This window comes from Danio rerio, chromosome 1 (genome assembly GCF_049306965.1).
Source record: "Danio rerio strain Tuebingen ecotype United States chromosome 1, GRCz12tu, whole genome shotgun sequence".
Lineage (NCBI taxonomy): Eukaryota > Metazoa > Chordata > Actinopteri > Cypriniformes > Danionidae > Danio > Danio rerio.
The window spans coordinates 11,891,069-11,910,770 of NC_133176.1; the positions used below are offsets into that span (position 1 = coordinate 11,891,069).

Here is a 19,702-nt window from a genome sequence, read left to right on the forward strand (position 1 = left end):
ATTCCTATTTACCACAATAGCAAAATAATAAATAAAAATCCACAATAGAGGTTAAGTTTTTCCTGAACATTGAGATTATGTTGTTCAGAAGTAAGAAAGGTGTTAAATTTGCCAGCAAGCATTATATTAGCAACACCCACTAAACTATTCAATCATTAATTTTCCTCCAGCCTAGTCCCTTATTTATTAGCAGTTGCCACAGTGGAATGAACCGCCTACTATTCCAGCATATGTTTTACGCAGTGGATGCTTTTCCAGCTGCAATCCAGTACTGAGAAACACCCATACACTCTTCTATTCATACACACACTCACTTATCCGATACACTAAGGCTAATTTCTGTACCCGATTCACCTATAATGCATGTCTTTGGACTGTGGGGGAAACTGGAGCACCCGGAGGAAAACCACACGAACACAGGGAGAACATGCAAAGACCACACAGAAATGTCAACTAACCCAGCCGGGACTGAATCAGCGACCTTCTTGCTGTGAGGCGACTGCTTATTGCTGAACCACCATGCCGCCCCTAAACAACTAAAACATTTATTGACTCATTTTCTTTTCGGCTAAGTCCCTTTAGAAGTAACCACAGTGGAAGGAATCGCCAAGGTATCCAGCATATATTTTAGGCCCTCCAGCTGCAACCCATCACTGGGAAACACCCATACACACTTACATTTACACTCATACACTACAGAACATTTTGCTAACCCAATTCACCTATAGCGCATGTCTTTGGACTGTGAGGGAAACCAGAGCACCCGGAGGAAACTCACAGAAACATGGGAGGAACGTGCAAACTCCTCACAGAAACGCCAAGTGGCCTAGTAAGGCCTCAAACCAGTGACCTTCTTGCTGCGAGGTGACTTCTAACCACTGAGCCACCGTGCCACCCCCACTAAACTAGTTTTCTGCAATTATATGCAAAGATAATAAATCACAAGTGTAATAAATGTACTTTATAGAAAGTCAAAGGCTAAATTATTAGAAACTTCAATTATTTTTCAAATATTTCCCAAGTGACATCTAACAGAACAAGGTCGTTTTTAGATTGGCCAGAATTAAGCCGTTTTGTTACAAATATTGTTAAAAATGCTTTTGTATTATGAAATAATACAGCAAAATCAGTTAGTGGAACAAAACCCTTTATGAGACAAGGGTCTGTTAATAATGATTTTTGGGTGAACTATTCCTTTAAAGGTGCAGTAGGTGATCTTCCACAATGCTTACAGCTTATCTCTCAATCACAGTCCCTCCGCCTTGACTAGGCGGAATAGCAGTATTTACTTGTGTTTTGTTGTTAAACTAATTAAAATCTACATTATCGATGCTGTAAAAGGTCCCTTATGAAACTGAAAATAGTCTTATCAATCTTTCATCGGAAGATTTTAGTGGCTGAACAACACTTCTGTGAAGATATAACCCATTTGTAACAACAACATCTAACGTTACATCAGCTTTGCGTGAAGCTAAAACAGTTTTAAAACAGAACATTACCTGTCTAAGAGAAATCCTTCAGCCATTGTGTCATCCTTTCTCCAGCGTGCAAAGGTAACTCCAATATTGACCTAGGTTTTTAAAAAGTTTTGATTTAGCAGATTTTTACCGATCGTAAACCTCCAGCAGTCGGTGGAGCTTCGTACAAAAGGCTGCGCAGTTGTTCAAATCTGCATTTTCTGACAGAAAGATTGGGCTACTTATCGGAATTATGAGAGATGTCGGTCCGACTCTATTTAATTAGATGAACATTTTTGTTTTTGTTACCCAAAATATAAAAATACAAATAAGTACATTTAGGTCATTTACTTTAATCATTACTATTAGACTTTGAAGAGACTTTCAACCAGCACAACAACAAATGCTTCTGAATACAATAACCTACTGCACCTTTAAGACAGGAGTGTCCTAACTCGGTCCTGGAGGGCCGGTGTCCTGCAGATTTTAGCTCCAACTTGCCTAAACACACCTGCAGGATATTTCTAGAAAGCCTAGTAAGAGCTTGATTAGCTAGACCAGGTGTGCCTGATTGAGGTTGGAACTGAACTTTGCAGGACACCGGCGCTCCAGGACCAAGTTTAGACACCCCTGCTTTAAGAGCACTTTCTCACTTGGCTCATATGGACTGTTTGTTACAGAACCTGGTGCTTTTGGTTGATTCGTTTGGTTAGTTTTGTCCAAAAAGGAACTTGATTGGTGTTAGAAAGCATCACAACTCAATCCACCAAGTGATATCATATTTCATAACGAGAAATGTGTTGCATAAAAAGAGAGTCTCATTCTGCAAGTTAGCACATCTTAATTGAAAACCATTTCCTCTTCCTCAAGCATTACAACTACACTGTCCTGACAGAGCCTTAATTCCTGCTCTAACTGTTTAATAAGGTATATATCATGTTAGGGATTTAAAGGGCACCTATTTTACCCCCTTTTCTAGATTTTAGTCTTTTGTGTCTCCAGAATGTGTCTGTAAAGTTTCAGCTCAAAACACCCATTAGATTATTTATTATACCTTCCAGAATATTTGGTACTGTCTGCTTTAATCACTTTATAGCTGTTTTTGTTGCCTGTGCCTTTAATGGTAGTTCTCCCTGCCCACAGTTTCCACGTGCCTGTCAGAGTGTGCCTCAATCTCCACCTCGGCTGCATTAGATAAACAGCACAGTGACAAACATAAAGGCACATCTCACGTAAAAAAAAAAAAACTACAGTAAGAAATTTCTCAAGGATTATTAATTTGATGTATTTCTTGTGGCATTAATTCAAGCCTTTCTGCAATGATGAGTCAAACACAATGCTGTTACAAAGTTCACACACACAGCGGCGCATTTACCTTGCCACTGTTTTTGCATGCAAATATGACAGGATACATGGTAATATCCACTGCTATATGGACATCCATTAAGTTCATGTACAAAATAAACCTGATTTAACATCCAAAAAACCGGGATTGAAGCGTCTTCTTTTATAACTGTACTGACTGTGGTGATGATTTACAGTGATTTTACTGTCTTTATTATAAACATGCACTGCTTTAAAAACGTTTTAAACTTGTAAACTCATTTTTGATCACATTTGATGATGATTGATGATCACAGAGCGCTGAACAGATCTTTTAAGCCCAGTTGCTTTGCGCACATCATGGCTTGTTGATATGATTATACAGTATGCGTTACTACGAAGACATGTTAATATGAGGCTGTCAATCAATTCGGTGGGCTGGTAAACCACACTTCTACATCACATTGCGGTGGGCCTTAAAATGCGAGGGATTTGGATCTTATTTTAACACCAAGAAATTTCAAAAAAGAGACTTATTGTCTTTATATCACCCCAATATAACTGTGAACAGACTATACCTACACACAGTTCTGTCCAAACAGCCTAAAAAAGATGATTTGATCATAGGTGCCCTTTAATTAAATACATAATTAATCAGTAAGAGCAGAAATGATGGCTTTTACTTACCTGTTTGCCAGGTTTTGATAATAACACCATCCTGCAATTGCTGACCTAGAAAAGCCCTACATTAGCCTATTTGTGGTATTCCAACAAAATGTGGGCAGTCAGGAGTAGTAGTGGTCAGTGAGGGAGCCATTTTAATCTGTGGCCTGATTAAAACAGCTACAGATAAAGCCACAATGAGGTGAACTTTCAATCTATTTTGACCGATGGCAGGTGCACTAATAAGGGGAGAGTTGTACTCTTTGAACCAAACCAAAAAGAAGATGCAAATCAAATGATGTCCCTGTTTTGGAACGAAACAAACAATCTACTGGTACTGGAAGATGTTATGTAATGAAGACAAAGATGCAGCCTGGCCTACGTCCTCCTGCTATGCTGATCGTGGCACTTTTCTGTCCCTTCTGAATCTATCGCCGTCCATTGTTTCATTTACTCATCCCATCTGTCTCACAAATGACTTTAGATTTGGTTAAATCTCAGAGAGAAATGACAAATATTGCAGCAGCAAACGAAAGAAACAAAACAAACAGAAGGATCGGTTGTCGTTAAGGTAATAGTTATTGATCTCATTGATGATTATTGTTATTATCAAAGTGCTGTACAGTACAGACTAGCAATACTATAGCTGCGTGGTTACCGAATCGTCCTGTTCCGTAACCCAGCAGGAGGAGGAGTGTGGCATTTGTCCAACGCAGGGCCCGACCAATCCCTGAAACACGTCCTCGTTTGAGTCCAGGAGGCGGGAGCTGGAGGCGGAGAAACTGGAAGCACAGTGCAGGGAAGAAGGTGGCGACAGAGGTCCTAATGTTAGTAAAACATCCCTCCCGTTAGCTCTCTGTCCATTGGTCGACATTCCAACACCACTTCCACCAATGCCAATGCCACCCTCATTTAAAGTTGCCACCTGATTAAGGTTGGTCTCACTTCTGGTGACAGGGCCGTCGCCCCTGGTAAAGCCCAAGTCATGCCAAGCCCCGGGCGGATGAAGCAAACCATCTGAGATAGTGTAGGTTGCAGCGGTAACGCCTGTGGGCTGCGGGAGGTGGCTGCCCATGCGAGAAAACAGCAGTCCGAGCCGTCTGAAAGAGTTCTTCTTGGAGCTCGAGAAGCGGGAAAATCGCCTCCAAGTCCGTGAAAGTGCTGGAGCTCTCGCTGGAGCCACTGATGAGAGGGAAGAGGAGGGCGAGGGGTTCTTCCTCAGTCCATTGATCTTTGGTTTACCCTCTCTCGTCGTCCCAGCGGCCTCCATTCCAGAGATGGAGTGGAAGAGGGCAGACACCCCGTACGATGGATCCGAAGGTGTGATGGTTTTGAAAGAGACGCCCTTGGCTCCGATGCTGCTCCCGTCACTGTGATGACAGGCTTCGCCGTCGTCGCTGACCTCGTCTCGAAGTGTGGCCTCGCTGCTGGATGAATAGTTCCGCCGAGGAGGCTTTCGGTTGCCAAGAAGGTCTAAAACCTCGTAGCGGAAGCTGGAAATGTCCTGTTTTAGCTCCTACAGCAGAAAGATAGCGCAGAATTATGAAACGGATTCAGAAAAGATATACAGTGCATGTGTTTGTGTGCACTCAAAAAAATAATTTTTGCCGCTTATTGACATTGTATATTTAAAATGAGCTGAATCAATGCAATTCTTGAGGTTTTTTTTGGGACAACTTAATTGTTTTTTGTTCAATCCACTTAAATTTGTTTTAGATAATCAGTTTGTGTTGGGACAACATGATGGAATTGTGTGGAACCCAGCATTTTTATAGTGTGTGTGTGTGTGTGTGTGTATATATAATTGATTTATACATTCATTCATTCATTCATTTTCTTGTCGGCTTAGTCCCTTTATTAATCCAGGGTCGCCACAGCGGAATGAACCCCTAACTTATCCAGCACGTTTTTACGCAGCGGATACCCTTTCAGCCGCAACCCATCTCTGGGAAAATGGAATCTAACAACACAAATTAATTAATATTAATTTATATGTTAATATATCAATTTATATTAATGTTTATTTATTTATTATTATTTGTTAATTTATATTAATATTAATTTATATATTATATATTAATAAAATTAATATATAAAACACAATTTAAAAAATGTCATAAAAATTTTTAAAGACTGCATCCATACATCTCTGCAATGACTCAAATAACTTAATAATAAAGTCATCTTTAATGCCTACTCCATCTTACCCTAGGCATGCTCAATAATGTTCATGTCTGGTGACTGGGCTGGCCAATTCTAGAGCACCTTGACCTTCTTTACTTTCAGGAACTTTGATTTGGAAGCTAAAGTATGAGGAGCGCTATCCAGCTGAAGAATTTGTCTTTTCCTGTGGATGTAATGTAATAGGCAGCACAAATGTCTTGTGACCTCAGGCTGCTGATGTTGCCATCGACTTTGCAGATCTCTCGCATGCCCCCATACTAAATGTAACTAAAAACCATGATTTTTCCTTCACCAAACTTGACTGATTTCTGTGAGAATCTTAGGTCCAAGTGGGTTCCAATAGATCCTCTGCAGTATTTCAGATGATTGGGATGCAGTTCAACAAATGATTCATCAGAAAAATCTACCTTCTGCCACTTTTCCAAATGATCAACTAGAAGTCACATTATTATTTGTTGCTCTTACAACTGGGATTAACGACAAAACTCTCTTTTGTCAGGTTGTATGAGTATTATTTTTTTAATCTGGCAACACTCTGGCTTATTTTCCGTTTTTACTGTTTATTAATAAACATTAAAAAATAAATAATTACCTAAATAAATAAATAAATGCCTATATAAATAAATAAATGCCTAAATAAAAAATACCTAAATAAATAAATGCCTAAATAAATAAATAAATGCATAGATAATTAAATGTCTAAATAAATAAATACATGCCTAAATAAAAAATACCTTAATAAATAATTGCCTAAATAAATAAATAAATAAATGCATAGATAAATAAATGCCTAAATAAATAAATGCCTAAGTAAATAAATTCATAAATAAATAAATAATTAAATAAATAAATAAATAAATAAATAAATAAATAAATAAATAAGTGTAGTGATTAAGAGATGTGAAATTAAATTAAATGAACAGTTCATTTTGGACAGTTTAATTGAGCAAACATGCATTTTAATATGCAAGATAAAGAGAGCAGTCGGTTTTAGAAGCACCTTAAAATTTTCCTCCGTCAGCCCTTCGCTCGTCTTAGCGCTGCGGATCATCGAAGCCACGTACCTCTTCACTAGACTCCGGATGACCTCCTGAGGGGTTGAAGGAGAAGAAGAGAACGCAAGCAATCAGACAGAACTCCCTAATCTTGTTAATCTGGAAATGTACAGCTGAATCCTTAGTGTGACGGTGCAAAGGGAAAGCAGAGATGGAGGAAACAAAGCCAGAGGCGAAGCGCTGTAATGCAATTACATGCACATTGTTTGTATTCTCACGTGTGTGTGTGATAGCAGAGCTTTATCTGCTGGCATACCTGATAATGCTGATTCTGTATAAGCCTGTCCGCATGCTTTTCCTGAAAGGAGAAACAAGAATTCACACAGTAATTATTCAGGGAAACTGCGCTCATTAACTTAATTAAATACATGAGATTTTTTCTTTGATTGTTGGGTAATTATTCAATTAAATGCCCGGGTCATCCACAAGAAACTGTGTCATTGTGTTTCCCTAATACTTACTGTACAACTGACATATCAACAGGGCACAAAAGTTTGAATGAATTTAGTATAATACATTCATTTATTCATACATTTTCTTTCGGCTTAGTCCCTTATTTATCAGGGGTTTCCACAAAGGAATGAACCGCCAACCATTCCAGGATACGTTTTATGCAGCGAATGCGCTTCCAGCCACAACCCAGTGCTGGGAAATAGTCTAATACATTTTTATCATCATTTAGTGTAGAATTTAGTGTAGAATTAAGAATGACTTTTTTGTCACCCAGTAGTTCCCATCATTATTAGAGATGCACCAATAGTAAATTTCTCAGCCGATATCGATAGCCGATTGTTTAGAGTGCTATCTGCCGATACCAATGTCGATACCGATAGTTTAATGGTTCTGCATTTTATACTTAATTAATTACCCATAATAATTCCAAAAGTTCAATCATTCTGAACATAATGAATGTAAAACTTTTTCTCTAATTGAACAGCTGTTTCACAGAGAATGGTCTCATAAACAGAATGGCTAATCGTCAAGCACAATATATTCCATTACTTTCCGAGTAATTTCACGTGCTTTCTTGCTGTCAGATTTGAATTTTCGGGTGCTGTCAAACACTTGCGCGAGCAAGTCATTTAAAGTGTGTAATCAATTTATTTTATTGGTAAAATGTTTAACAGAAATTTCACCTTACGAAATTTTAGCTGTGCATAGCTTACAAATGACAGTTTTGTTCTCATTGTGACTTACTTCAAAGTAATTCCACACAAGAGACACAGCGCATCACATTCCTGCACAATTTGACTGACAGGATATATCGGCACTATGTTTTTAAATAATCGGTCGATGGCAAAAGCTTATATCGACCGATACTGATTGTTGGTCGATACATCGGTGCATCTCTAGTCATTATTGTACTTAAATTGCAGAATAATTAACTAAAAATGTATCAAAATTGAGGTTGAATAAAAATGTAACTTTGCAATATATTTGTTTCAGATTTATTAAAGCAAATATTAATTTATATTTCTTACTGTCTCATTGTCTTTTATAACTTAAATGTCTTTAGTGTCGGTAGAAGAAACTTGTTGAATCTGCTGATGCTGTTGAACCGCTAGTTGGACATTCAGGCTGCTTGACGTTTCTCCAACAAAATTCTCATTGTCAATTGGTAGCTAATTTCATGGAAATGAAGAAACAATCTTAGTTTTACATCGACTCTTTCCCACAATGAGGATATCAATCACAATTCTCCGAAGCTATTTCAATGCAAATTCCCATGCATGTGGGAATGTCATTGTCTATTGTATTGAGATGTATTAGTCCAGCAGATACTTCCGACTGAAATATTGACATGTGCACAATCTAAAGATGAAATCTGATGTATACTATAGTCTTACTGGCCACTTTATTAAGCACAGCCTGCACTGCAAAAACAAATTTGTTAATTAACAGTTTCCATATTTTGTGAATCACTAGGGTTTTCTGTTTAATTACTGTTGTGAATTGCATTATAGGATGTTGATCTCTGCTCTGTCAACTTTATGTTAAAAATTCAACTGTACATGTGAACAAAGTGACTTTTATTGACATTTAAGTTGTTAAGAAGAAATACGTCTGTAAAACAACAGAAAATGCACTGGCAGTTTATTATCATAATATACACCAACTCAGACAATAAATCACTTTAAACTATACAAAATGTTAATAAAAATCACTTTTTTGAACTTTTCAAGGTTAAAAGTTGTTGGAAAAAAAGATCAAGGTCTCATAATGCAATTCAAAAGCATAAATAAAATGGGAACACAACAAAACATGAATCTTAAAATATGGAAAATTGCTAATTTTTGGATATTTATCACAGTGCGCTAGTACTGGGTTGGACCCACTTTTGCCTTCAGAACTACCTTAAATTATCACGGCATACTGTAGATTCAACAATGAGCTGAAAACATTCCTCATATCACAACAATTACATCAGACTTGTCAGCTGCACATCTTCCATGTTAATCTCCAATTCCTGACTGTGAAGACCCTTTGACCACACTGAACTTACTGTCATGTTAAAGATATATTAGTCAGAGATGATCAGAGCTTTGTGATGCATTGTTTCACAATGCTATTGTTTTACTATAACCACATCAGACCTTTTTCCACTCTTATGTGTCCAATTGTGTTGAGCTGGTGTGAATTGTAGCCTCCTCCAACACAATCTCATGGCAATTTGTAACTTTTTTGATTCAGTGTCTAATTTATACGAGCACATTCAAACTATTTAATACGATTTGCTTATCCCCCAATGATGGTTGGATTTAGAAGTGGGGTTAAGTCCCATGCCTCCTTTTTGAAATTGTATATTTTCACATGACTGAACTCTAAATTAGCCACTAATCTGATAAAAAAAATAAATAAATAAATTACATCACAATCAGGCTGCCTCATCAGTTACTGTGCATTTGAAGTATTTGACATGTTGTGTCCAATAAAAGAGAGATGCTCTTTTGCAGGCCTCGGTTATTGACCTTATTCTCCGTGTATGAATGGGCGCAGCCATTTGAATCATTTTGGCTCAAGACTTCCGGTCTCATTCACTTCCATTCATTTTTAGATGTTAACAACAGCTCGTTTTGCTGCTTGATGTTGCAAACTGATATTTTATTATTATATTATTCTACTTTTTATGTATAATCATGCACACACTTGTTTGTAGAGCAAGCAGTTTGACCGTTTTCTGCTATATATTATTCCTAATCATTTCTCTCATAGGCAACTGAATCGGAAGTTCTAAAACAATCACAAAAATGAGCGCACTTCCGAAGAATAAGGTCAATAATTTATCTGAATTCATTGCATTCAGAAGCAATCTAACAATCTAGTCACTGACTTGTGGTAACAAGAAGAACATTCTGCACACAGGGCTGTTGCTCACTGGATATTTTCTCTTTTTAAAACCCTTGAGATTGCTGTGCGAGAAAATTCCCAGTAGATCAGTGTTTTCAAACACTCAGACCAGCTGTCTGGCAGCAATAACCCTTTCCTCCCCATTCTGATGCTCAGTTTGAATTGCAGAAGATCCTCATTGCTGCCATATCATTGGCTGTTTTTCATTTGCAATGAACAGGTTTACCTATAACGTGTCCAGGACTGTAATTTTACAGTAAGAGCCGTGAGAGATCTTTAGTATTCTTGTCAGATATTGCAGGGAAGCTGCTCTCCTCTTAGCTCTACATGTAGGCAGCTTTATATAATGATCAAGGTTTGATCCCAGCACAGCAAATGCCAGCAAACATGTGGGAGAGAGTTTTGAGTGAGTGTGCTTTGGTTGTGTGTGTGTATGTGTGTGAATGACAGTTTGAGAAAGAGAGGGGAGTACATGAACATCCCTATTGATGCAGACCAATAAAGGCCGTGTAGAGAGATGGATTTGTAATAAAAGTGCGTCAGGTGGAACAAGCGAGCCTATATTCGAAACACAGATGACGAGAGGTGTTTAAAGGGGGGGTTGCATGGCAACACAGGAGGTTAAACTCCAGACAGACTCGGGCCATGTTACAATTCATTACATCATCATCAAAGGAGAAGTATAAACTTGTTGAATAAAAGAATCTCCTTTCATGGAACTTTAATTAATTCATATGAAATTTCACCTCACTGATTTAACTGAAACGAAATTTGCTAACGCTCAGACCGGTCTGAATGAAAGCAGTGGATCAAGTTATAGGGGGAGGGTGGGTTTGACACACTGGTTGTGATGTCAAGGTAATGGCAAAGACCTTTCTCATGAATATTAATTAGGTCATGCAAATGTTGCTAGGTAACCTTTTTGGTTATCTAACTTAATTATTATTCATGCCTTTGCCATAGCAGGATTTCCACTCATGCCAGTTTTGCCATCATGGGAATAAATTACTTAAACTGTTTTAAAATACATTAAAACAGGGGTGGTGTGGTGGCGCAATGGGTAGCGCTGTTGCCTCACAGCAATGTGATCGCTGGTTCAAGCCTTAGCTAGGTCAGTTGGCGTTTCTATGTGGAGTTTGCATGTTCTCCCCGTGTTTGTGTGTAAAACATCCGCTGTGTAAAACATATGCTGGATAAGTTGGAGGTTCATTCCGCTGTGGTGACCCCTGATTAATTAAGGGACTAAGCCATTGAAGGAATTTTCAAATATATTAAAACAGAGATCACTAGTATTCTCACAGTTTTACCTGTATTTGTATTAAGTTATGCAGCACCAGTTAGCAAAAGACGGACCCAAAACCTTGGTGTAATGTTTGTGTATGCTGTACTTTCCTTTAAATATTAATGTAAATTGCAACTCCATGGTCATATTATGCACAGTATACCCAATTACTGTATATGCGCATATACGGTTAGGTGCATAAATATTGGGACATCGACATAATGCTAACATTTTTGGCTCAATACACCAACATAATGGATTTGAAATGAAACTGTCAGCTTTAATTTGAGGGTATTTACATCCAAATCAGGTGAACGCTGTAGGAATTACAACAGTTTCAATAGGTCCCTCCCACTTGTTAGGGGACCAAAATTAATTGGACAATTGGCTTCTGCACTGTTTCATGGTCAAGTGTGTGTTATTCTATCATTATCCTAATTACAATGAGAAGATAAAAAAGTGTGCAGGGGTCTCAAACTTAACTGGGCGGGGGGCCATTTCAGGGACTGACAAGTGATAGGAGGGTCTTCTTAACATCCGTAAATGACACTTGTGATCGCATGAAGTTAAGATTGGGAAAGGGGTTTGGGGGGGGCGGGTTGAGTCTGATGTAGTACCATGCAGTGGCATGTGCTGAGAAAGCCAACAAGTGTGAGGGGTTGATGATCGTGAGGAAGGCGAAAACCTGATTGATGGTCGTGGACTAAAGAACGTGGGGTTGATGGACGATCATGAACAGAGGAGCGGGGTTGGGGGTTGTTTAGGGCATTGCAGGCCAGAGGGAGGAGGAGGGTGAGCTGGCAGTTTGAGATCCCTGGTTTAAAGGTTTAATTTACCCCAAAATTTTTAACCCCTTAAGAGTTTCTTTCTTCTGTTGAACACAAAAGAAGATATTCAGGAGAATGCCAGTTGCTGCGACACAATGACTTCTATAGTAGGGAAAAAATACTATCAATGGTTCATAACTACCAGCATTTTTTTTAAACATCTTATTCTGTGTTCTACAGAAAAAAGAAACAAAGGTTTCAATGAGCAAATTACAATGAGCAGATAAAAGGTCCAGAGTTCATTTCAAATCCATTGTGTTGGTGTATAGAGTCGAAAAATGTTAGAATTGTCTATGTCCCAATATTTATTGATCTGTTTAAAGGGGTAATTCACCCCAAAATTTTAATTACCTTATCATTTATTCTCCATAATTCGATTTTAAACCTTTATGAGTTTCTTCTGTTGAACACAAAAGAAGATATTCTGGAGAATGCCAGCTGCTGCGACATTAACTTCCATAGATGGAATGAAAAAACTATCAATGGGTCACAGCAACCTACATTTTTTAAAATATCTTCTTTTGAAAATATCTTCGAGAAAACTCGTAAAGGTTTAGAACAAGTGGAAGATAGTAATGATTTTTGGGTGAACTATCTCTTTCAGTTGCATGGTGTTGTTGACAAACCACACGCTGATGTCACTGTTTCTGACTCCAATTGGAGATCCACATTGGTAGAAGAGTATCTGATCAAATGTTATTTGAATATGCTCGCCTTTAAAGTCATTGTCTTGGTTAAAGTCAAAGATTTTTGTGTATATTTCTTTCACCCAATGATACCTGAAAGCAATGCATGATGATACCAGTCTAAATACAATTACTGCATCCCACTATGAGTCAAAAACCAACAGTTCAAAAGCAATAAAAATGTAAATGAGCCGTTTTAGCATTTGATGTGCTGATATATGTGTGTGCCTGTGCTGTTAGTCATTGTAATGGGTAATTGGTTACACAATGAGCCAGCTGCATTGTGCTGAAAGTGTCATTTTGAACCAGAACCACTTGATCAGATTCAGATGAAAATCACAGCCACGATGTTCAGATGGATGCGGACTGCTTTCTTTACCGTGAACTCCTTCAGGTTTTCATGTTTATGCGTGTCTTCTTCAGGTGGAGCAGTCTCCGACCCGCAGAGCCGCCCGTGAACCCATCGGCACAGGTACCAGAATGACTTGGGACTGGGGATGATGTTGAACGGTGGGGGGAGCGTCCCTCCCTCATCGAAATAACTCATCCACAGCTTGGTCCGAGCAAACTTCCACTCGATGTCAGCATGGTCCTATGATGAAAGATTTATTAATGATACAAACTGAATAGTGTTTAGTCCTATATCAAATACAATATTATATACGACAATGATAACGTGTGATTAAAGAACGATAATCATGGAAAATTCAGACCTCATTATAGTCAGCTATATATTAAACATTAACAATATGATCACAATGGAATGTTCAAATTTGCATTTGTGCTTCCACTGTTTCCAAGTTGTCTTGTACTGTTATGGTTAAAGAGACTAAGCTGAAGGAGAATGAATGAGTGAATGATTGAATAACTATGGGTAACGGCAGTCACTTTTGCTTTTAGTGCATGAAAAATGTTACCTGAAAGATATCAGTGGCTTAACTGTTAACTCTTAACAGATGAATTTCCCTAATATGCTTCTTTGAGCAGATACAGACCTCATCTGTAAACAATATATAGGTAAATATGTAGACTAAACAAAACTCAGTTTTAAAAAAAATCTGTTAAAAAAAATCATACTTTAGTGCGAGTATGTTTAGTGTTTACAAGTTGTATTTCAAGAGTTCACACTTAGCTGATGATTGATAATAAAGCTAGTTTGGCGTGCTGTCCCGGGAGAGAGCCCTGAGCTTATAAGATCCTCGCGCCCTGGGCTCCCTCCCATTGCAAGGCGAGAGGGGAGTTTGAGCTCAGGTAGATCTCGATGACTCCCCCTCCTGCTTATTGTAGCTAAGTGTCAGATATGGATGCTGAAGGTGTACTCAGAGTTTAGCTAAAATATTTTGGATTAATTGTTTAGTGTGCTTGTTTTTGAACTGTGGGAGGAAACCGGAGGACCCGGGGAAAACCCACGCGACCACGGGGAGAACAAGCAAACTTCGCACAGAAATGCTGTCTGGTTTGGAAAGGAATTAAACCAGGGGCATTCTTGCTGTGAGGCAACAGCGCTAATCACTGGCCACCGTAACGCCCGTTTGAAAGGAGGGAAAGTAGGGTTGGGTGGGGGGGTTTCTTCAAGACGAAGATATTGAGATGAGAAAAGTCTGGTTATTTATAGTGAGTTAAGGATCGTCTGATAGGATAATCAGTTATTAGCTAAAGTTGGTAAAGCTATGAACAAATATAAACACGTGATCCTCTCGAAATCTGTTTATAAATAAACTTGACTAAATTGTAAATATCTTATTTGGTAGTTGGCATTAGAATTCATACTAACAGTGGCATATGAAAAGTTTAATACAGCTATAAAAAGTAAAAAAGAACCTTTTTGATGCTCTTAATTTGCTTAGAGAGCTGAAGCAATTTTATGAATTGAGTTGACCAAAAGTACCTATTTAATATAAAAAACATAATATTAAACCCTATTACAATTGAAACCAAAAGTTTACATGATATTTGATGAAATAAATCAAGTTGTACAATAGATAACAGCATGCAATTTGTTGACTGATCATCTTCATATAGAGTTGAAGTCACTATTATTAGCCCCCTGTATATTTTTTACCCTATTTCTATTTACAGAAATTTGATATTTCATAATAGTTTTAATAACTCATTTCTAATAACTCATTTCTTTTATCTTTGCCATGATGACATTAAATATTGTTTTACTAGATGTTTTTCAAGATATTTTTTCAAGGTTAATTAGGCAGGTTTGGGTAATTGGGCAAGTTATTGTATAACTATAGTTTAGTTCTCTAGACAATCAAAACAAAGTTTTGTTAGGGGCAAACAGATTTGACCTTAAATGGTTTAAAAAAATTAAAAACTGCTTTTATTCTAGCCAAAATAAAACAAAACAAACTTTCTCTAAAAGAAAAAATATTATAGGAAATACTGTGAAAAATTCCTTGCTCTGTTAAACATCATTTGGGAAATATTTAAAAGCTAAAAAAATTCACAGGGGGGCTAATAATTTTGACTTCAACTGTTTGTCTGCCATTTTCATTATTTGGATCAGTACTCACAGCAATGAGCTGGTAGGAGTTGTTCATCATTGCGATCAGCATGTTGAGCAGAACCACCAGCGAAATGACATTGTAGGTGCCGAACATGGTGGCTCCAACAAACTCTGTGAACTCATGCCGAGCCTTTACATTGGTGACATACAAATTCAAGAGGCCAAAAACAGACCAGAACAGAGACTGAAGTGTTTCAAATAACCTAAAAGCCAAGAGAAACAGAAGAGAAGAGAAAAGACGCATGAATCAGAATGTTGTGCTGCAACAGTACACATGTATTTAGGATGGGTAAGAGGGAATCACAAAGCTCCGGGGGTAAACAGTTCATTAGTAAATAATGAGAAATGGATCAAGTTATTAAAAATGAGTCTGAATGAAATTACTGCAAGAGATTATAAGTAGGGTGAGATGGGGCAATTGCAATATGTTCATTTTCTCAGTCAGAAAAAATAACAAATAAATGAAATGAGAAATCATGTATTTTAGTAAAAAGAAAAACAAATGTTGCAATTGTAGCTGGTGGTAACTTCCTGTGTTATGTATTATATACTGTATATAGTATGCATTATAGCTATGGGAACAAATTAAGAGAACATAATTCAATTCTCTAGATTGGATTTATTAAAGCTGCAGTATGATTGACACCTAGAGCTTGAACTAGGTATTGCACTCCTGGTTCAAAACACACACAAGCACAGGTTGCCAGATGGACAACACCAACAGGAGTGTGCCTGACTATCAAGCCTAAAAGCAGACAGAAACCATGTTCTAAATAAAAGCAGCGGCATGCAATAGAAGGAATATTTACCATATCAAAAGGAGTTTTTAATAAACTATGACAACGATCACCTCAGATACAGCTCATGTGCCTTATTCAGTGTTAAATGCTTATAATGTGAGTTTGAATGCCATTTTACATGATGTTTATTGAAATACTGCTGAAAGCAGCAGCAGATAGTTCACCTCAGATCTTGAAAGTAAAATAAACCATTTAAAATGGAACTTTCCAACTGTGACTAACAAATATCAATGATTCAGCATGTAGCCTGCATTTATTAATGGTAAAGAGATTTAATATGTATTAATTACATTATAAACCTTACCATTTAATTGGAGTGCAGTGAGTGTGCTGTTTTTCTGAATGGCTGTATTAAAATTTCTTTCGTGTTTCATCTGGTGCAAACAGCCAAATTGCTTATCACTCCATATCTTGCCTTGTTGTTAGGACACGGGGTTACAATGTAACCTGCTCACCAAATTTTTACTTTTGTGATATTTATATTATTTTCTAGTTAATAACCTTCTCAGGTGGAACTCTGAATCTGGGTCTCATTTCGGAGGCTGTTGCTGAATGAAATACGCTGTTTTCCACAAAGGCAACCCTGGGTGCTGAAATATAATTGGCTAAAGTGGCAGTTGGCAGGTTAAAGCGACCAAAACAAAGACAGACATTCCGGTACGTAACACACATTTTCAAAGCAGAATATCTGACTTCAGCATTGTTTTCACTTAGCATGTTTCCTAAACGTCTGCAAACATATTATGGTATTTTTATCCTTTAGAAGAGTCAAAATCTTACATACAGCATCTTTAAGTGTGGGTTTAAGTAGAATTATAATATTTGTTTTATTTAATAAGGGTCTGATTACTGAATAACAAAGTTAGTCAAAAAAACACACTTTTCATTTGTTATGATTTAAGTATTTTGCAGGAAAATCTTGTTATATTAAAAAACTGGTACACTCAAAAAAAACATTGGCTCTTTGTTCAAACGTGTTTAAAATGAGCTGAAACAACACAATTTTTGTGATAATTTAATTGTTTTATGTTCAATTAACAATTAAAAAAAAAAACATCCAAAAAAAAACTTAATTCCTTGATGTTGTCCCAGCACAAATCTATTGTTGGGGGGGAAACCCAACCTTTTTTGTCTTGTCTAAAAATTTGTATAAACAAAAAAAAATGTCTAAAAACTTGGCACCTTTTATTGTGATTTTATTTAACAACAACAAAACAGCTGTAAATTATAATACTACATTTGGAAATGTCATCAGTAGTTTAAGGAATACAAAACAATTTACTCAAACACAACTACACATTACAAGTGGTAATTTTACCATATAAGCTTATTATTTAATGGATAAGCATTAATAAATACATCTAAGCTATTCATATGAAATTAATAAGAAACTAATATGAAATTAATACTTAGGAAAACTATAACAAACACGCACACATACTGTTGAAGTCAAAATTATTAGCACTCCTGTGTTTTTGTTTTCGTTTTTCAAATATTTCGTATATAATGTTTAACATAGCAGGACTGTTTCACAGTATTTCCTATATTACAATATTTTTTTTCTTCTGGAGAAAGTCTTTCTCTATTTTGGTTAAAATGAAAGCAGTTTACACTTTTTTAAAATCTATTTTATGGTCAATATTATTAGCTCCCTTAAGTAATATATATTTTTGATGGTCTACAGAACAAACCATTGTACAAGGATTCGCCCAATTACCCTAACTTGGTTAAGCTGAATGCAAGTATCTAGTAAATATGTAGTAAAATATGATACTGTCATCATGATAAAACTATTATGTTTAGAAATGTGTTGGAAAAAAAAATCTTTCCGTTAAACAGAAATTAAATAGCTTTCTCTGATCTCTGATTATTATGTTAAATATTAATAATTAAAAATGTATAATATAAATATAAATGTTACCCCTCTTATAACGATTTATACCACTGTGATGCATTCAATCACGCCAATCAATGCTGGGATTAGTATTGTTCAACAGTCTGATACAGGCACTTCTAGAGCACCGAGAGACATCTTAAACATTCACAAAACAAGTTTCTTCTAAAATAGGTGTATATTTCTGCATGTAGCCTAAAAATAAATATTAGACGCATAATTTGTATAGTTTGACCTACAGTAACCTCTAAAATAGTCATTAAATATCCCTCAAAACATTGAAAATGTACACATTTTATTAATAAATTAGATGCAATTAAAATACACTCTTACACAGTAAAAAAATCTGTAAATTTACCGTCAGCTGGGGTGGCATAAAAAAGATGTTAAATTACAGAAATTTACCATAAAATAACGGACATTAAACTACAGAAATTTCCGTCATTTTAAATTTTTGGTAAATTTCTGTAATTCAACCTCTGTTATTTTACAGTAAAGTTTGTTATTTTACAGCAGTTATTTACTCTTTTTTCAGCACCCCAGCTACCGGAAATAAACCGTAAAATTACGGATTTTTTTTGTGTACATTTGATTCACTGAAGCATGTATCACTAAACTACTACCGAAAAGTTGACCTCCCCAATTGGCACCCTGCTAATAATTCTTCAACTGTATGTATATGAATAACCACAAAATATTGCTTTGTTTCACTATATATATATATATATATATATATATATATATATATATATATATATATATATATATATATATATATATATATATATATATATATATATATATATATAACACAAACACACAGACACACACACACACACACACAGACAGATATATATCTGTTGTTGTTTTTTAATTGCTCATCATTTTAGCAATCAATCAAATCATTTTGATGCATATGGATATGATGTTAAAGAGTCTTAAGGGACATTCCAGTAATCACTGAATATAGAGATATAGAGATTAGAGGTGAAGTTACATTTAAAGCACTAGCAGTATTTCAGTCTACAGCATCAACAGTCGACTTCAAGATTCAAAGTTTGTGTGTCTACAAGCTCCCCTAGGGTGAAAGAAATAGTTTTTTTCTTTCTGTTGCATTAAATATTCAACATCGTCAGCTTTCATCAGTCTTGGCTGCGATATATAAAATGTGCTTTCCTGAAAACAGAAAGATGAGTTTGGGCAGAGCAGAAAGAACCCGGCGCCGTGGATCAGCCATGGTATTAGACTGTGTTTGATCGGAAGAACTTCAGTGGCACAGACACACAAAAGAAACACACAGCACGACTGCTGAGAGACTAACACTGACAACCAAAAGAGCTGCATCTGGGAATCCAGTGTGACAGGTGAAAAAAAAAATCCTTTCATTTGGTGTTTGTAACAGACTTGTAACGTCTCACTGCCTTTAATTCTCAACAGCACGTGCAGTGGCAGTTCAGGTTTACTTTGTGGCCTAGGAAACAAGATATGCTTAAAACATAGAATAAAAAATATAATATACAGTCTGTATGAATCATACAGTACTTATGTTTAGAAACAACATACACATAAACACACACACATACACACAAATATATACCGGAAGTAATAAGTCATCCGGGTACTTATCGCATAATGATTTTAGAATTCTATGAATTCGGACATACT

At 36.5% G+C, this 19,702-nt stretch overlaps 1 protein-coding gene across 20 annotated transcripts in view; it reads right to left on the minus strand.

Moving 5' to 3' along the window:
• Positions 1 to 2,917: 2,917 nt before the first annotated feature.
• The window catches only part of trpc5a (transient receptor potential cation channel, subfamily C, member 5a), a 137,426-nt gene continuing 120,641 nt past the window's right edge, over positions 2,918 to 19,702 (minus strand). For 19 of the 20 annotated variants that reach the window (XM_073945123.1, XM_073945169.1, XM_073945186.1 and 16 more), the window contains 5 exons: positions 15,351 to 15,546; positions 13,205 to 13,417; positions 6,939 to 6,980; positions 6,628 to 6,717; positions 2,918 to 4,959 (listed from right to left, as the gene is read on the minus strand). In XM_073945123.1, the coding sequence (XP_073801224.1) occupies positions 4,084 to 4,959; positions 6,628 to 6,717; positions 6,939 to 6,980; positions 13,205 to 13,417; positions 15,351 to 15,546 (1,417 nt within the window). In that variant the 3' untranslated portion in view covers positions 2,918 to 4,083. 20 annotated transcript variants of the gene reach the window in all.